The sequence below is a fragment of the Hesperophylax consimilis genome, chromosome 5 (genome assembly GCF_061612785.1).
Source record: "Hesperophylax consimilis isolate HC1 chromosome 5, BYU_Hcon_1.0, whole genome shotgun sequence".
NCBI lineage: Eukaryota > Metazoa > Arthropoda > Insecta > Trichoptera > Limnephilidae > Hesperophylax > Hesperophylax consimilis.
The window spans coordinates 34,845,665-34,861,863 of NC_142840.1; the positions used below are offsets into that span (position 1 = coordinate 34,845,665).

General features: G+C 32.9%; 1 protein-coding gene across 1 annotated transcript in view; it reads right to left on the reverse strand.

Moving 5' to 3' along the window:
- rdgC (retinal degeneration C) overlaps window positions 1–16,199 on the reverse strand; it is a 204,252-nt gene that overhangs the window by 60,015 nt on the left and 128,038 nt on the right. The window contains exons 8-9 of the mRNA XM_089631830.1: window positions 14,350–14,430; window positions 13,023–13,208 (exon numbers count right to left, since the gene is read on the reverse strand). Coding sequence (XP_089487956.1) covers window positions 13,023–13,208; window positions 14,350–14,430 — 267 coding nt within the window. The remainder of the gene's footprint in view (window positions 1–13,022; window positions 13,209–14,349; window positions 14,431–16,199) is intronic.

Consider the following 16,199-nt stretch of genomic DNA (forward strand, 5'->3'; position numbering starts at 1 on the left):
TGGCCTAAAACAGGATCCATTCCTAGTTGGCTAGTCAAAGTTTCCGCATGTTTTATTGTATGATTTTTATGTGAAATAAATTTATTATTACTATTATATTATTATTAAAAGTTATAAAATTTTTACCCTTTTTTTATTCAGATATTAAAATATCAATGGTGAAGAGATGTACAGCAGTTTAATGTTTCGTCTTGGGCCGTAGTTTGACCTAATTTAGGCTAATCCCAAGGCATTTTTTACCCAAAATCGATATTCTCGCGTGCCACAAATGTACTTACAGACTTCGGTTTACACTTTGGAGTATTTATGTCCTAACCAGCTTTTCCGGATTTTTGTGATTACTACACTACAAACTATATTTTGCAGTCCTACCGGTAGAGTATTATAAAGGTCACAGCCTTATTTCTCACTATAAACACCTACCGCACAAGGTTCTTAGAAAGTAAACTTTGAAAGAATTTACGCTTTGGCTTTCCACGAAAAAAATGTTAAGAAGTTTTTATTTTCAATTCAATGATTTTTTATGAATCGTAAGTTTTAAAGGACGCTGGACGGTTAGATATGAATGTGATTAAGTTTTTTTAAATCAAAATTCACTGAAGTAGAGTGACATTAATTTTGTAAAATATCGTCTCAAGATGGATGGATGGATGTAGAGATGGATACATACTCTCGCCATTCAGAATTGAAACGTTGTTTCAAATGTTTAGTGACCAGATCTGGATAGCCAGGAAGGTCTTCTTTATATTTTTCCGTTTCTTTAATTTTATGAAAAAATTCTCATTTTAGTCAAGTTTGATTTTAAGGTCACGATTTACCTGAAAATATATAGTAAAAACATGTATAATACCGCACAAGAGTCCCAATTGCTCCCAAGTGTCTGATGCCAGTAATACTACAGCATCCTCAAATGGGGTATATCGTGAGGCTGAATTTAGTGGGGAGGAGAAAGAGATAGGGAAGAGGAAGGAATGCCTTTTCAAGCAATGTTTATATACTGAATGGTGGTCTTTCGCCAGAGCGATACTAATATTATCCCCCACTCTAAAACGCGCCGCAAATACGCGTAATGTATTATTTTAAATAATTTATGTACCATTTTGTCAAAATTTTGACTAAAATTCGTATAAAAGTTACATACTCGTTTATCGCAAATCAACTCAAATTGGCATGTTTCTTCCGTGAATTTCTGTAAATTGTGTGCGGGTGGTACTGCCACTCGGAAACCATTTATTAGAAAACCAGCCCCTCTACCATAGGTCACCCCAATTAGTTATAATTCATCGAATGAGGTGTATTCAGGATGCGCCGGTCAACCAGCTTCCTTTCCTTAAAAAGACTCTCCACACAGCATCCCAAAAGATGTGTAAAAAAATATATATCCTAATGACATTTCATATTTTTCACTTGCAGGACTACTGTACTCCCTCTTAAGTTCCCCATTAAAAAAATGTTTTTTTAACAAATTTGTTACTTATTTGTTTGTTTTTTCGAAGCCAAAGGCCCTTTAGCCAATAAAGTTAAAAAAACCATTGTCGTTTCTTTGCTTTCAACCCTGAAGTTTATAACAATCTATCATTCATGTCAAAGGCAAAAAGTCCTAAAAAGTTAACGCGTTAGTTTTCAATGTGGCCAAGATCTAATGTTAGCCGAGCTTTAGGAGAAGCTTGGTTGGTTTCGTATCATCCCGTCTTTATAAATATGGAACTGTTTCTTTTAAAGCTGGTTCAGTAATATATCAAAAAGGTTTTGTCTTCTTTTTGAGGTTAGTTTATTTTAAAATCAGTAAAATATCAAAGATGTTATCCTACATACCTGGTAACAAAGTTTTCTATCATAACGTTCCCAGTAAAAATGTCCCTAGTTAAAAAGTTCCCTGTCAAAATGTTCCTTTCCAAAATGTTCCAAATAAGAAACGGGTAAACTTTTATTATATTGGTAATGTCAGTCAGCAGACTAAACTGAAACGTCACGATGAACCAAACTTATCCTAACCTAACCTACAAATATAATTTACAATTACAAAAGTTAATTATGTTAATATTTCGCGAGTTCATACATTATTTAAAAAAAATAACCCCACATTTTGTAACCTTGTCAATTTATGTGTGGATACTGTGTTATATATTTGAGTTCTTTCCATTAACCGGGGAAATTTTGGAAGAGAAAATTTCAACTGAGGACATTCTTACTGGGAATATTTTGACAGGGAATATTATTATCGGCCACGCCTCTGTAAGTTACGCTAATTTGGTTTACTTTATTGTGACAACTTCTTCGGCATTCAAGATCAATTTTATATGGTGATCATTTTTTTACTATTAAATTTAATTCTTTAATTGTTTTTTATACCCTTATGTGGTAAACATGGTATATAAATATATAAACACATACAGACATTTTCATATTTTATCATATATGTATATAAATATATGATAAAATGAATACTTTAGTATATTACATAATGTGTGCATTATTAATCATCATGTAAATAGGTACAGGGGGGTGAAGGATGGATATGGGTAAGCGATGGAGGGGGTTGTCATCGAGACTTGAATTTTCGAGGCATGAGATGTTTGGTATCGGAAGCAAGTTTGCAGTAAAATGGTTTGGCTAGGTCTACTTAACATTTTTTAAGTTGATGGATTTTCGTGCCTGAACTAATAATGCTGTTTCGGACGAACCTAGGACTTTTGGTGAATCTTCTGAGCAAGACATTTTGAAAGATTTCTTGTCTCTTAGGCCTGGAGCCCAAATTGGTGTAGCGAAGGTCATGATGGTTCGTAATTTCTAATTGTAAATGAGAATTTTGTCCTGTAGTGATGTTTGACTGTTTTAATGTAAATGCGGGTAAAAGGCTGCTTTTAAATTGTATGTTTGACGTGTGTGTGCCAGGTGAGTTTTTTGTTGTGTGTGACTCCAAGATGCTTAACTCTGTTTTTCCAAGATGTGGCTTATGTTATACCAGTCTCAGAGTCTGTGTATGTTGTGTTGTAAGCGGGGTGTGATCATCCTGGCGGAACTGTATTGAACCATAATGGTGGTGTCGTCGGTGTAGAAGGCTTTATAAGAATGTTGGTTGTCCATGAGCGGAATATCATTTGCGTGGATATTGAAGAGAGTGGGGGACGCCTGCTGTCATGAATCTGGGCTTTGGAATTACGCATCGGATAAAAAAGACCACGGAAAACTTATACGAATCTAGTTTACCCCTTTTGCGCCGCGTAAGAACTATTTTTTTTGGAACCAATAAATTTTAATTCAGTTGTTTCCACCTTTAATTGGTTTGGAGAAACACGCATTCACACAGATGTTAATGTTTTATAAAATATTATTATTAATATTTAGATGTATTATAAAACTTAGTTATTCTCAGTTATAGAAAAATCTTGTACTTCTTATTTTTTTAAAACCAAAATTAGGATTATTTTAATGTGAATACCGCTAAGAGTCCCAACTGCTTCCAACCATGTGAAGCCAGTAAGACTATGCCTAAGAGGTAAGTTGTGAGGTTGAATGTAGTGGGGAGAGGAAGGAAATGCGAAAGAAGAATATGGGGGAGTACATGGCAATTCAGATTTGGTTAGCATACACTACTACAGCCATTTCAAGCAACTTTTCAATTTTGGATGGTGGTCTTACAACGGGGCGATACTGAGAGTATTTTCCACTCTGGGACGTTCCGCAAATATAGTGTCAATGTTTTATATTAACTTTTACCTGAATTAGGTATTACACAACCAAACCTCTACACTGCACACGTATTCAAATGGTAAAAGTAATACATTAAAATGTAACTTAACGTTGTCATAATATAACAAGAAAGAAACAAAAAAGTGCTGAAGAATAATGTAGGTATACACAATACACATATGTCACTGTAACTCGCACACACTAATCAACAGTTTACCATATTTTTACATTTGCTTATCTAGTAATAAATATTTACTTTGATGCAATATAATAAACATAATTATTATTTTTTTTTATTCTTTACTCCTTACTACGTTTTATATTACTATATTTTTTTATTCTTTTTAAATTCCTATATTTTTCAATCTATTGATATAAAACTCACACGTATAAAATATAAACAGTTAATTTTTTTCTTGTTGATTTCGTCAATTCAATTTATACATTCAAATATTTATAATAATAATAATAATAATAATAATAATGTTTATTTCAGCTGGACAGAGCGGTGTGTGCAATGCTCTGCCCGCCATAAAAGTTTACATTTAAGTTGATACATAAAAATAAAATGAATAAAGATATAAATAAAAATAATAAATAAAAAATCAATACATTGATGTGCACATTAGGACTTTATGGTGGCTTGAGTGAAATTCTCCATCTCCGGTGTAGAGGCGCTCCCTACCACTGGGCAACGGCCTGGACAAGAGTGTTGTCCGATCTCTGGTAGCGCTGACTCGTCCCGGCTATTCTGTGGCGCATCAAAGCAGCGAACCCATGCACCCTTCCTTCGGTGAACATCTGTGAAGCGCTGCATCGCCAGGGGAGGCCAAATAGGGCTCTGTATGCGTGGTTGTACTGTACTCGGAGTGTGTTCATGACGCCTTGTGTGTATGTCGTCCATAGCTCGCTAGTGTAGAAGCTCATACAATATGTTTGGAAAAGTTGCTTCTTCACCGGAGGACTGCATTTGTTGAATCTCCTGGCAAGCATGTTAGCTCTCACACTCAGTACTCTTCTTTGACGTTCTATGTCTTTTTTATCATTTAGGTCATCGGTGATGACATGCCCCAAATATTTGATTTCGCTGCAAATTGTCAGGTTGGCCCCGCCGAGACGTATGGGTGGAATGACAGTGGGACCAGTATTTGCTTTAAATATCAGCAGGGATGACTTTTTAGCATTGTACATCAGCCCATGACTGTCAACGTAAGCTTCGCATATTGCCAGAAGTTTTCTCATCGCTCTTATCGATGGAGCTAGTATGACCATGTCGTCTGCATAGCTAATATTGTTCATACATACCCCGGCAATATGGCATCCGATTCTTGTCGTATTTAGTGTTTTACTAAGTTCATCCATATACACGTTGAAAAGCACTGGGGACATTGAGCCTCCTTGTCTAACGCCGCACTTTAATTTGGCTGCTTCTGATAGGCTTTCATTCCATCTGACAAAGTTTTCCTGTTGGTTGTACCATGTTCTCAATATATTAACAATTTGTGGTGGAACTTGTCGTTCGGTCAGTTTTTTCCACAACGCATTATGACAAACCCTGTCAAAGGCTTTGCTTAAGTCTAGGAAGCATGCGTACACCGTTGTTTTTCTGGCTTTATAGTATTCGATTGTTTGTTTCATGCTATATATGGCCGTATCAGTAGAGCATCCAGCTTTGAAGCCCATTTGAGAGTCCTCTGTATTGAGCTTGTCTTCCGTTAAATTTAAGATGACCTTTTCGAAGATTCTTGCAATTATTGTGGCAAGAGATATGGGTCTGTAATTAACAGATGATGTCAAGTTCAACTGGCGGCTTTTTGGGATCGGTATTATTATTGTTTTGGACAGCTCTTTCGGAATGTGTCCGAGGCCGATCATGGCAGTGAAGAGAGAGGCAAGCAGTATTGTTAAATACTCCCCCGCATGCTTTACATGTTCTATCACTAGTCCATCGTGACCTGCAGATTTACCTCCTGCCATGTTGCGTATTGCTCGCTGGATCATCTCAGGTAATATGACGATGGACGGCTGTTGTTCTGGTTGATGCGTTTTTGTCTCAATCTCTTTAACCATTATTTGCGGTTGATCTGGTGCGGAGCAGAATGTATTTCTGAAAACTTCAGCAATATCTTTATTTACAGATTTTCCATCAATCTGGCTCGGTGCGGTGTATTTCGCTTTCAATACGGCATTGGTTTTATTCCAGAAAGATGAAAAATTCTTGCATTCAAAGCTGTTCGCTATTTTGTCCATTTTGTTCTGCTCAAAGCTTCTTTGACAATTCTTATATTTTTTCTTAAAAAGCAATCTGGTTTCTTTTCTAGCTTCCATGATGGGACCTTCAGTAGGTCGTCCATTCTGCAGCCAATTTATGTGTGCATTTCTAGACGCTTCATAATATAAGGCAACCTGCTCATTCCAACCCGCTGTAGCCTTCCATTTTCTCCCATTTTTTGGCCTTCTCCCTGTGTTAAACGCAGATATAGCTGAGTTACTCAATGCTTGTACAATTTTTTTGTATAGGTCATCGATTTGGGCTACATTCATCGTGGTGCTGTCATAAGTTTCTGTGTTGGTTCCATAAATTATCTGAAGTTGACCTATTGCAAATTGGGCATACCTGGAGTAGGACTGCACTTCTACATGACTTTTGGGCCGCCATCGACACGGATCCTCTACTTTTGTGTGACTTGCGGTATATGTGGGTAACCCATTAGTTCTTAGAGTGGTGTGCATTGGTCTATGATCAGACCAGTCGGACTTGTAGTCAATATACATATTTTATATTGTATTGAGTACTGCCTGAGTCACTAGACAGTGGTCGAGCCACTTCGTGGTATTATGTGCATCGCTTACGTATGTGTAGGAGTCGAGCGGGAGTATGTCAACATCCGCAATTTGTAGGTTATATTCGGAGCAGAATGATTTAAGCTCACGTCCAAATGGCGAATTCATGTCGGCATTAAAGTCTCCCAGAATAATACAATTAGGGTTGTCTCTTTCCTCAATTATCGTGTGCATTTTCGATAGACAGGATAAATATTCCGGTAAATTATCAGTGTTGTCCACTGGCATGTATACACTCATGACAAGTAATGTTCCAGTGTTGAGTGTGATATCAATCGCTAATAGTTAATTGTATACTTCATATACTCTCTTATACTGTATACTCGTTATTTTCTTTTAAAATATATGTTTTTTTACTTATTTATATTCTTCTAAATTTTATACTGATTTATTATTTTAATTATCTGTACATAATATATTCAACTACCACAATACGAGCATGTTCCTAGCTCGATAGTCTAAACTTACCTAAAACTTGTAATAACCACATTTCATTAATAAAGAAAAAAAATATATGTACAATAATAATAATATAAAATGGACGTAAAAAACCTGGACGTCTGTCTCGACACAGGAGTTGAGACAGTCTTCGAGCAATCCATTAGAAAATCCCAAAAAACAACAAATATCTAATATATAACAATCATTCTTTGGCAACGTATGTGAGAGTATCTAAAATACTAACGATCATGTTAATTTCGGTTAATTTTAATTTGCGGGGTAGGTTAAACGGACGAACTTTAAAATAATTTTCATATAATCTACCCTAACCCAGAGTGATTTCTATAAAGATAAATAAATTATTAAAAAATCACGAGATATCTGGTAATTAGTACAATCTTTACCCAGATTGGTAAAAACTCTTAGGACGGGTTGTTTCACAGAATTTGAACAATTCATCGAATTTTAACGTCAATTTTCAAGTTCCATGAAAATCCGATTCAACTTAAATAGAACTTCCACAGAAATTGAAAATTAATTTTGAAATTTGATGAATTTTTCAAATTCTGTGAAACAACCCATCCTACGTATCGTCCTGGTTACAGACGATCGGTCAGAATCTAAACTTATGTTTGTACCGCAATTGGAGAAGCCATAATTGCCAAGCCACTGACTATGGACAGTTGAGACAGTTTACTCTCGTATTATAGCTCAAGTCGATAATTAATTATGTATTCTTGATGGTGGTCAGAAAAATCGGTATTGTTCTCTTTAATGACCGTGATGCCGAACTTGTTAATTTATATCAATGCTCACGTACTTGTTTAATGTCAAGGGCTTCAATAAATGAGATAAATTATTCATAATGTGCGGATGTCGATGCTACTCGGTTCGGAGTGGAATAATTCAACCAGCCATCTTCTTGTCGTCTCCGCTTTAGTTGACAGCCTTGCAAACTTGATAAGGGTTTTAAATTTCAAAGGCAGTTTTCCGATTTCCCAGAAGAGTGATGTGAAAAGAAAGTTCAAGGTTCAGTTAATTGCCTTTGTGTCGGTGGCTAGGAGCTACGGATTAAAAATATTATACTCACATAAATACAGCAAAAGACTACAACTTAATAACCATAACGCCGTTTCTCCGTAGAGGCGGGCAGATGGGATGAACCGCCAAACAACCCGATTCTAGCATGCTTTTCTTGCTTCCTTTACTTTCATATATGATCTTATACATATCCTTCTGCTTTAATTGTTCTTAACAATATTATTCAATTTTTAAAGCAAAATCACATCAATTGCTATTTTAATTTGAATTTGCCTTTTTATTTGTGTATCTACTGTCTTTAAGACCCATGAGTTTTTTGAAACCATTTTATATTAGATGTGATTTGAGATTTTCACGACCAAAAGTATAATAGCGATTTATTTTTCTGGTATTGGCCTTGATTTTGGACACAATTATGCTGTTCGAAACGTTGGCTATAAAAGGAGGAAGCGCAACCCGGCATAACGCCTAAAAATAAAACACTATAATCTTTTGATATTACGTTTAAAAAACAAAATGCAACCGAAAAAGAACCTCTTCATGAACGGTATGAATAAATTTTTTGTCTTTGCACTGTGTAAACAGAGGCACTCTTGTGAGGTGTAACATAAATAAAATAAAAACAAAAATGCAAATAAATTTATTGTTTCATAATATTACTGGGAATTTTCAAAAACTATGAATACCGTTAAAAATGTGTTGAAGATTATGTTTATTTTTATGATTCTTATCATTGTAGTAAAAGTGTGTAATTTTATTATTTTCATTCGTAATTAATGATTTTATAAAGATCTAAAAGCGCACATTCCAAAACAGTTCGAACTAGCTAAAACGTTATTTTGACTTTGGAAAAGCCAATATCTGGTAAGACGGCTGTTAAGTCACCCCACGTGACGTCAACGCCGACGAATTCCCTAATAAAATCGAACATGTTGTTTTGGCAGTACATCAAAAATGGAACATTTTAAATGGACATAGAAATTTTAATTCCTTAACATAAAATCAAATTAAAACACTTTCTTTAATTTTAGAGTAAAAAAGTGAAAAAACCCTTTTTGTGTCCTTTCAAAGCGGTGTTTTTTATAGTTTTTTACACCCGTTGATGGGAATATATTTTCAATCAGTAATATTTTTAATACAGCTATATTTTTAACACAGCAATTTTTTAATAGAGTTATATTTATTTTCCATACTGAATTTAGTAGTGATAAGTACTATCGGAATCGTTCATTCTAGAGATAACCATTTAAATTACTAAAATTGCTGAAAATTAAGTGTAAAGTAACGATGTTTCAATTGTCAAGAACATCCTAATTTATCCTCGTCCACTTTTTACCCCCCACCCGCCTTAAGCCGCCTCACAACAATTCCCAATAGCATTTGCAATCGTTCCACTGGTGTATAATTTCACACAACAAAAAGCATTGTCAGGTTTCTTTAATTCTACTTTACGACTACATAATAAACAGAACGATTCAGCACTTCCGGAAATCCAAGAAAATTCTCGTCCAGGCTGTAGCTCAGTAGCCTAGCGCATATCTGTATCGATGCATAGATTTAATCTTAAACTACATTAACACAAGTGCAATTTATTTATTACCATTTTACTCATTTTTTTATTGTTATTTCTATCATTTTATATTAATCTTACATTGTATTATATTTTTGTTGATGGCAAACCGAGCATTACACAAAACCTGTTCCACGGAGTTACACAAAAAATTGAAATGTAAATAAAAAATATTTTCCCAAAAAATTGAGATCAATGAGAGTTTCTGAGCATTCTTAACTAAATGTACTTTTATAAAATTACGTTGAAAATTCTTAAAAATTTTATACTTAAACATAAACTTTTATATTTTCATGGGTACCGACAAATAGAACGCACCCTTCTTTGCAAATTCTCATCCACAAGCATATAACATGTCTTGTTATTTAATAATATTCAGTTCTTCTGACCACCTTTTCTTCTGTCAGGAAAGAAACCATAAACTACACTTGCTTGTCGTATGTACATAAATGTTTTTCATCTTGTCAAAGGGTTGATTAACGACCCAGGGTTGCACGGGCGGCTTACGTAATATCCCTCACAGAGCGGGCAAAGGATCTCAGTTTCAAAATGAAAATTGCAAATACCACGTGAGACAGGGACACGTGTCACGTGACAGGTTGTACTCTCCACTGTTTTAGTGAAAAAAAATATATGAACACCATTCTACTCTACTTAATAAAAATGTGCAGAATGCAAGTTTCCAGGAGACAATTTTCTCCATAAAACATGACAATATTTTTTACTTATTTTTATTGCATTGTCCAGAATCTTTTGGAATCATAAACTTGGGGAGAATTTTCACAAAGAGAAATATCCGAAAACTTTATTAAAGTGAATAATTACTCGGGGTTAATATTTTATGATTATATGTAAATGCACATTCAATTAACTGTAAAAACTGAATCGTAGTAAGAAAACTCATTAATTTGTGAAAAGATTTAAAAAGAATTGAAAATTGTAATTTTTCACAAAAATAGAAATGTTTGCGTGCTTGAAAAAATTTTTTTCGCTAGACGAAATATCAATAAATTTTAGTTCTATAAAAAAATATTAAAAAAAAATAAAAATGTGTTAACTGTATCTTTCCGAAGTAACCCATTCTAAAAAAATATACATACCGTTGATACATTCATGAAAAAAAACATTATTTTTTTTTGTTTCGTGTGAGAATTCCCTAGAAATCAGTTCCAATTTTGAAAATGGCAAACAATAAAAAAAACATTAGATGTAGGTATATTATTGCTTGCCTGGATTTTGAAAATTAAGTTTAAATTCAATGTAATAGTTCTAGGGTTCATTGTGCCCGAGTTACAAACGAAGACAATAAAAAAATAGTATTTTTTATTTTTGTTATTATGTTTCCTAGAACTAAATTTATATTTTAATTTGTTGAAAATAATATTTAATAATGTTATTTATAATTAAGGACGTTGCAAGGGAATAATTAATATTATATATTCATGTTCTTCTTCCGCAAAGTAATGTTTTACGCAAAACGTTGAAGGAATGTATTTTTTACCTCAAAACTTAGACAGACCATGTAGTTATGCGCAGTAAAATACGACGCAATACGTAATTGCGTCGCAACTCCGTCATGATTATTAAAATTTGAAGACCGATATACCATGTTATGTATTATTATAATTACAAACATGGAAAATTCGCTAAGTAAATAAATGCTTGTAAACAATTTGATTTCCTTTACTTACTTTTCAGTTCAATTAAATTGGGGTATTTTCCCAAACTATGAATAACGCTAAAAATATGTGGAAGATTTAAAGTTTATTTTTTTTTATAATGATTATCGTACTAAAATTTAACATATATTCATTAATAATTATTGATTTTTAAAAACGATCTGATATTGAAAATTCCGAAACGGTTCCAACTAGCTACAACGTCATTATAACATAGAAAACGCCACTGGCTGGTAGGACCGCTGTAGCCAACGACGCATAGCGTGACGTCAACGCCGCCGAATTCCGCAAAGAAAACGAACATGTCGTTTTGGCGGTAAATCGAATATGGCACATTTTAAACAATTTTAGAAAATTAATTCGTCAACTCAAAAATTTTAAAAAATAACTTAACAATCGTACCTTTTTATGAGAATAAAAAACAAATGAAAATATCTGATTGTGTCTCCAAGAGTGAACGTTTTTAAGGCCGTCCTTTAATAATGCAATTTATTATAAGTTATTTATGTCCCAAAGTAGATTCTCAAGAGAGCACATTATAAAATTGTGTTAGTTAGTGCAGTAAAGGAACAATAATGCGGCGCTGACTATAAGTAAAATAGTTTTTGTTATTTCACTTATTCCTAGGAGAGTTTAATAATTAGATTATTGTTTATAGTTTTCAGCATCCAGTTTTGTAAAACGCTTCCTAGGCGCTTAATTATGTTCATTAAGGCGATAAACTACGTCGTGTAATATTTTAAATTAAGCCGCTATCAATAACCACCCTTACGTAGATGGCGATAAGTTTTAAATTCCCGCTTAACACTACCCGCCTGTTTTGATTTATGAAAGAAAAAAACATGGCCAAAAAGTGCCTTTTATTTTATTTTGTGGATGTTCAGGCAAAAATATTTATTTTTTTTCGATCATTTTATAAATACCTTAATTTTCCACACTATACAATTAAATTATAACCGAAAATGGCTTCGCAAGCAGGAGATTTTGAACTTTAAAAAAGTTTTCATAGGCCTTAACATTATTTTTTCTGGGCTTATAAAAAGACTTATCTGAAAAATCCAATCTCTCTTCGTTACACACTTGTGCTAAGGACCCCATTTCGAAAGACTAATTATATATCTAAATATAATTGATTATATCGAAATAAAATTAAATAAAAGTTAAACGAACTTAAAATAAAAAAAAATAAAGAAGGTATTTAAAAAAATGGCAATATGCATGTGATTATTGGTATGGATACTGTGTATATTTTTTATTCTATTTAGACATTTCTTATTTGTAGAGAGCCTTTTGTTCTTTAATCCGTATCTTGATTTTGTGTCCTTCATTTTTCGTATTGTACCTAAAATTGTTGAGTGATCTTATTGCCAGGTGTTTGTGGTGTCTTAATTTGATATACCAATACATAATATATGTAAATTTTGGTCTAATTTTTTGTGATTGCTATTCATGAGTAAATATGTGCTCTCATTCAGTTATCTTTGTTTTCTTTTAAATAATGTCCGTAAAATAATCAATAAATACGGAGGTCGACAAATCATTCCACATTCCGGAGCTGTTGAATACAATCTTCGGTCTTTTGGAAGTTTTTTTTTAATGGACGTAGATTATAATCTATTGCCTCTTGCGTTATACATACACAAACCGAATTCAAATTCTGTGCTACTACAGAGTAAAATTTTTAGCGGTCGGAATTTTGTTCAACCATCAGAAGCAGGATTTGAAAAAAATAATAGTAATAAATTGTTACTTACCTTATTGTTGTGAAGGATCTCGTAGCCCCCAGGTTTGCACTCGTGCGATCTCACAAGATACAGGAGGCGGTGTTTCTTCAGGAACTTCTTGGTGACGTCAGGACCGAAGTAAGTCCCCGCGCCTCGAAGGGCGTTTGGGATGCAACCCTCCCCTGGCTGAGGGTCGCTCCAAAGGATGTCGAATACCTAGGAACGATTGTCATTAAGAAGTTTTACTATGTCTCAGTTTAAAAATATAAAAATAATGTATAAAATATTCATTATAACAGTCTTTATTAAAATTAGTATAAATCAGTTACACATTTTAGCCATGACAAGAAATTTTTTGTTACCTTTTATAAAACCGTTTTTATTGCTGGTTAAAAACAAAATAATGGATCAATTAATTTTTTGAATAGTGTTTTAAATTGTTATGCCTCTTGTTTATTAAGGTTCCATAAAGGTTCCGTAAAGTCCATCAAAAATAAACAATCAAAGTCCACATTAAAAATCCATTTAAAATATCTTAGTAAAGCATTTTCTTATTCAAACATTAAGTATTTCAAGATCCGAAGTGTTGGCGAAAGAGATTAAAAACCTTATTCCAGAACAACTACAGTAATAAAGTTCAAGAGCAACAAAATAATACTACATTTCCTGAGTTTGCAATGAAACTCGAGTAATCTGCTGAAATCGATCTTTTAAGACTTTTATTCTATATAAAAGCCCCATTCCGTAGGGACTCTATTAAAGTCATTAGTGAGGTTCAGACATTCTTTTTCCACCCACCAAGATCGCATGATTTTTATTATTGATCTGTCCTTTAACACTACTTGTCTAGCTAAACAGGAATACTAATAATTGTAACTTTTCGATTTTAGATTTTCGCTTTAGTGGCCAACAACTTTTAAGTTGTAGTGGCCTAAAATTTCGTGAAATTTTTATATTTTTAGTTACATTATTTTAGTCAAATAAGAATAAATTTCCTTTTTTCTCTATACAAGGATTCGAGTTGTTATTACACCCTTAACAAGCGACATAGATACAATTGTGTCTTCATGCATTTTGTAAGGAAATGATGCAAGATAAAAAAATAAACGTGTATTTTTAAAAAAAGGATACAATATATTATGTTACCACTTTAAAAGGATATTTTTTTATCTTAAATTATTACAAGTGAATCAGTATGTTGTTGTCTACCAACACTAAAATTTTTCATACAGCATAAACGAGGCACAATTGTGCTTATGCCTCTGACAAGTATTGTAAAATAGATGATGCCGTTGGACGAATATTAAGAGAGTTCGGGAAGAGGAAAGAAAAAAAGTTTAAAGTGTAAAGGACTCACCTGTTTCCATTCCACTTTGTCAATCACTTCTGCTCCAGGGGCATTGCTCTCAGTCACAGGGGGACGGAGGAGGGACACGTACTGCAAACAAAGATAATGCGATTTTTACCATATTCTGGGGTAACCAATACAATAGATTCATTATAACCTAATTAATTGATTCATAATAATCTGATTAATAATTGATTCATAATATATCAAATGTGTTGGGACGGTATAATTCGTGGTATGGCGGTTAAGTTTAAATATTGCCCCCTCCCCCTTACTAATAAACGCGAATAAATTTAAACTGATAAAAAAATATTAAGGGCATAGCGTAATAGTTTTTTTTATAATTGTGCAAAATGTAAAACACGTTTATCAGTAACGGGGTGTATATTATGATGTAGGTAAATCTTCAGAAAACACCTGTTTTTTATTGGCTTTTACCATTCGATAAATGATCTTCTTTTTTTAAACTGTTTTTTAAACAACCTTGCATTTTTACAAACATAAGCATGATAGAAATTTTTGAAATAAATAAGAGTATTACTACAAGTACGATATGGTGCTTAGCGAAATTGGATCTTATTAATAAAGTTATACTAATTGTTGATTACTTTAATTTGTGTATATTTTTATTAATAAACTGTAAATTGATGTAATTTAAAATTTTTATAATTTTTATTTTTTTATAAATTAAAGTTAATAAATAAATTAATATTTTTTTTTATTAATTATAATATTGTCTGTTGTTCTTGTATTTTTCTGTATTTATTTTGCTTATATAATGCACTTGCATAATGTTGATTGACTAGATGATCATTTGTGGAAAAGTATGTGGAAGGGTTTAGTTTTTCCTATGGGGAAGATTTAACTCGGACACAAAATCGGAAAAGAAAAGTTCATAAGTCATACATTATTATTTTCATTATGATAACCTGCCAATTATTGTGTAAATGCTTCTCTCATAATCACGAGCTGTTACGCAAACTATGGCGAGTAAAAGTATATTGAACTTACCCACATATACATAACCAGGATTATTATTATATTATACGTATCTAGGTTTTAATAAAAAAAGCAAATAAAATGCTGATATGTTAGATTTTTTTAAATAGTTAGTAATGAGGTTGTTGCAATAATATATATGGTGTATGTTATCAAAACCAGCTTATCATTTTAAACATGTTTTTTAAATTCAATTATAATTATTTTTTAGACTAATATTTTATAATTTTTATTTTATTTATGGTACTTCTGAGCCTGTATAAATATTATATCAATGTGGTATTTGTAAATAAATAAAAATATTTAACATAAATCCCGAATGCGGCCCTTACCGTATTACCATGACAACAGATCGTTGAGCGCGAGACTTTCAAAAATATGCTTCATTCTCTAGTATGGAATATGGGTTCTATTGCCTTTCCATTGCTTCATACTTCAGTGGTGTTTAGGTTAAGAAAATAAGTTTTACAGTTATTTCCAACTCCCATAATCTAATACTTCGATTTGCCTGAAAAGTTCTATTAGAAGTAAATATGCTTTAAACTGACTTGCATTTATTGATTCCAAAACAATCAACTATTTTAACAATTACAAATACTAAGTTAACGTTAGTTGGTCCACGACTCGTCACTGAGTGTCGCTCCGCACTGCTCTTACCCCACCACCGGTGAGAAAATTAACGCTCCACACAATATTTTAATTGTTCAAATCAGGCAATGGATATATTATAATACAAGTACAGTATTTGGTCGCATAGAAATATTGCCTCAAAGGAGGACCCAATTCATGTTTAGATGATAGGTAGGTACACTGTGTGTCCAAAAATACAATAAAATGAAAATGCAAAATGCATTTATTAT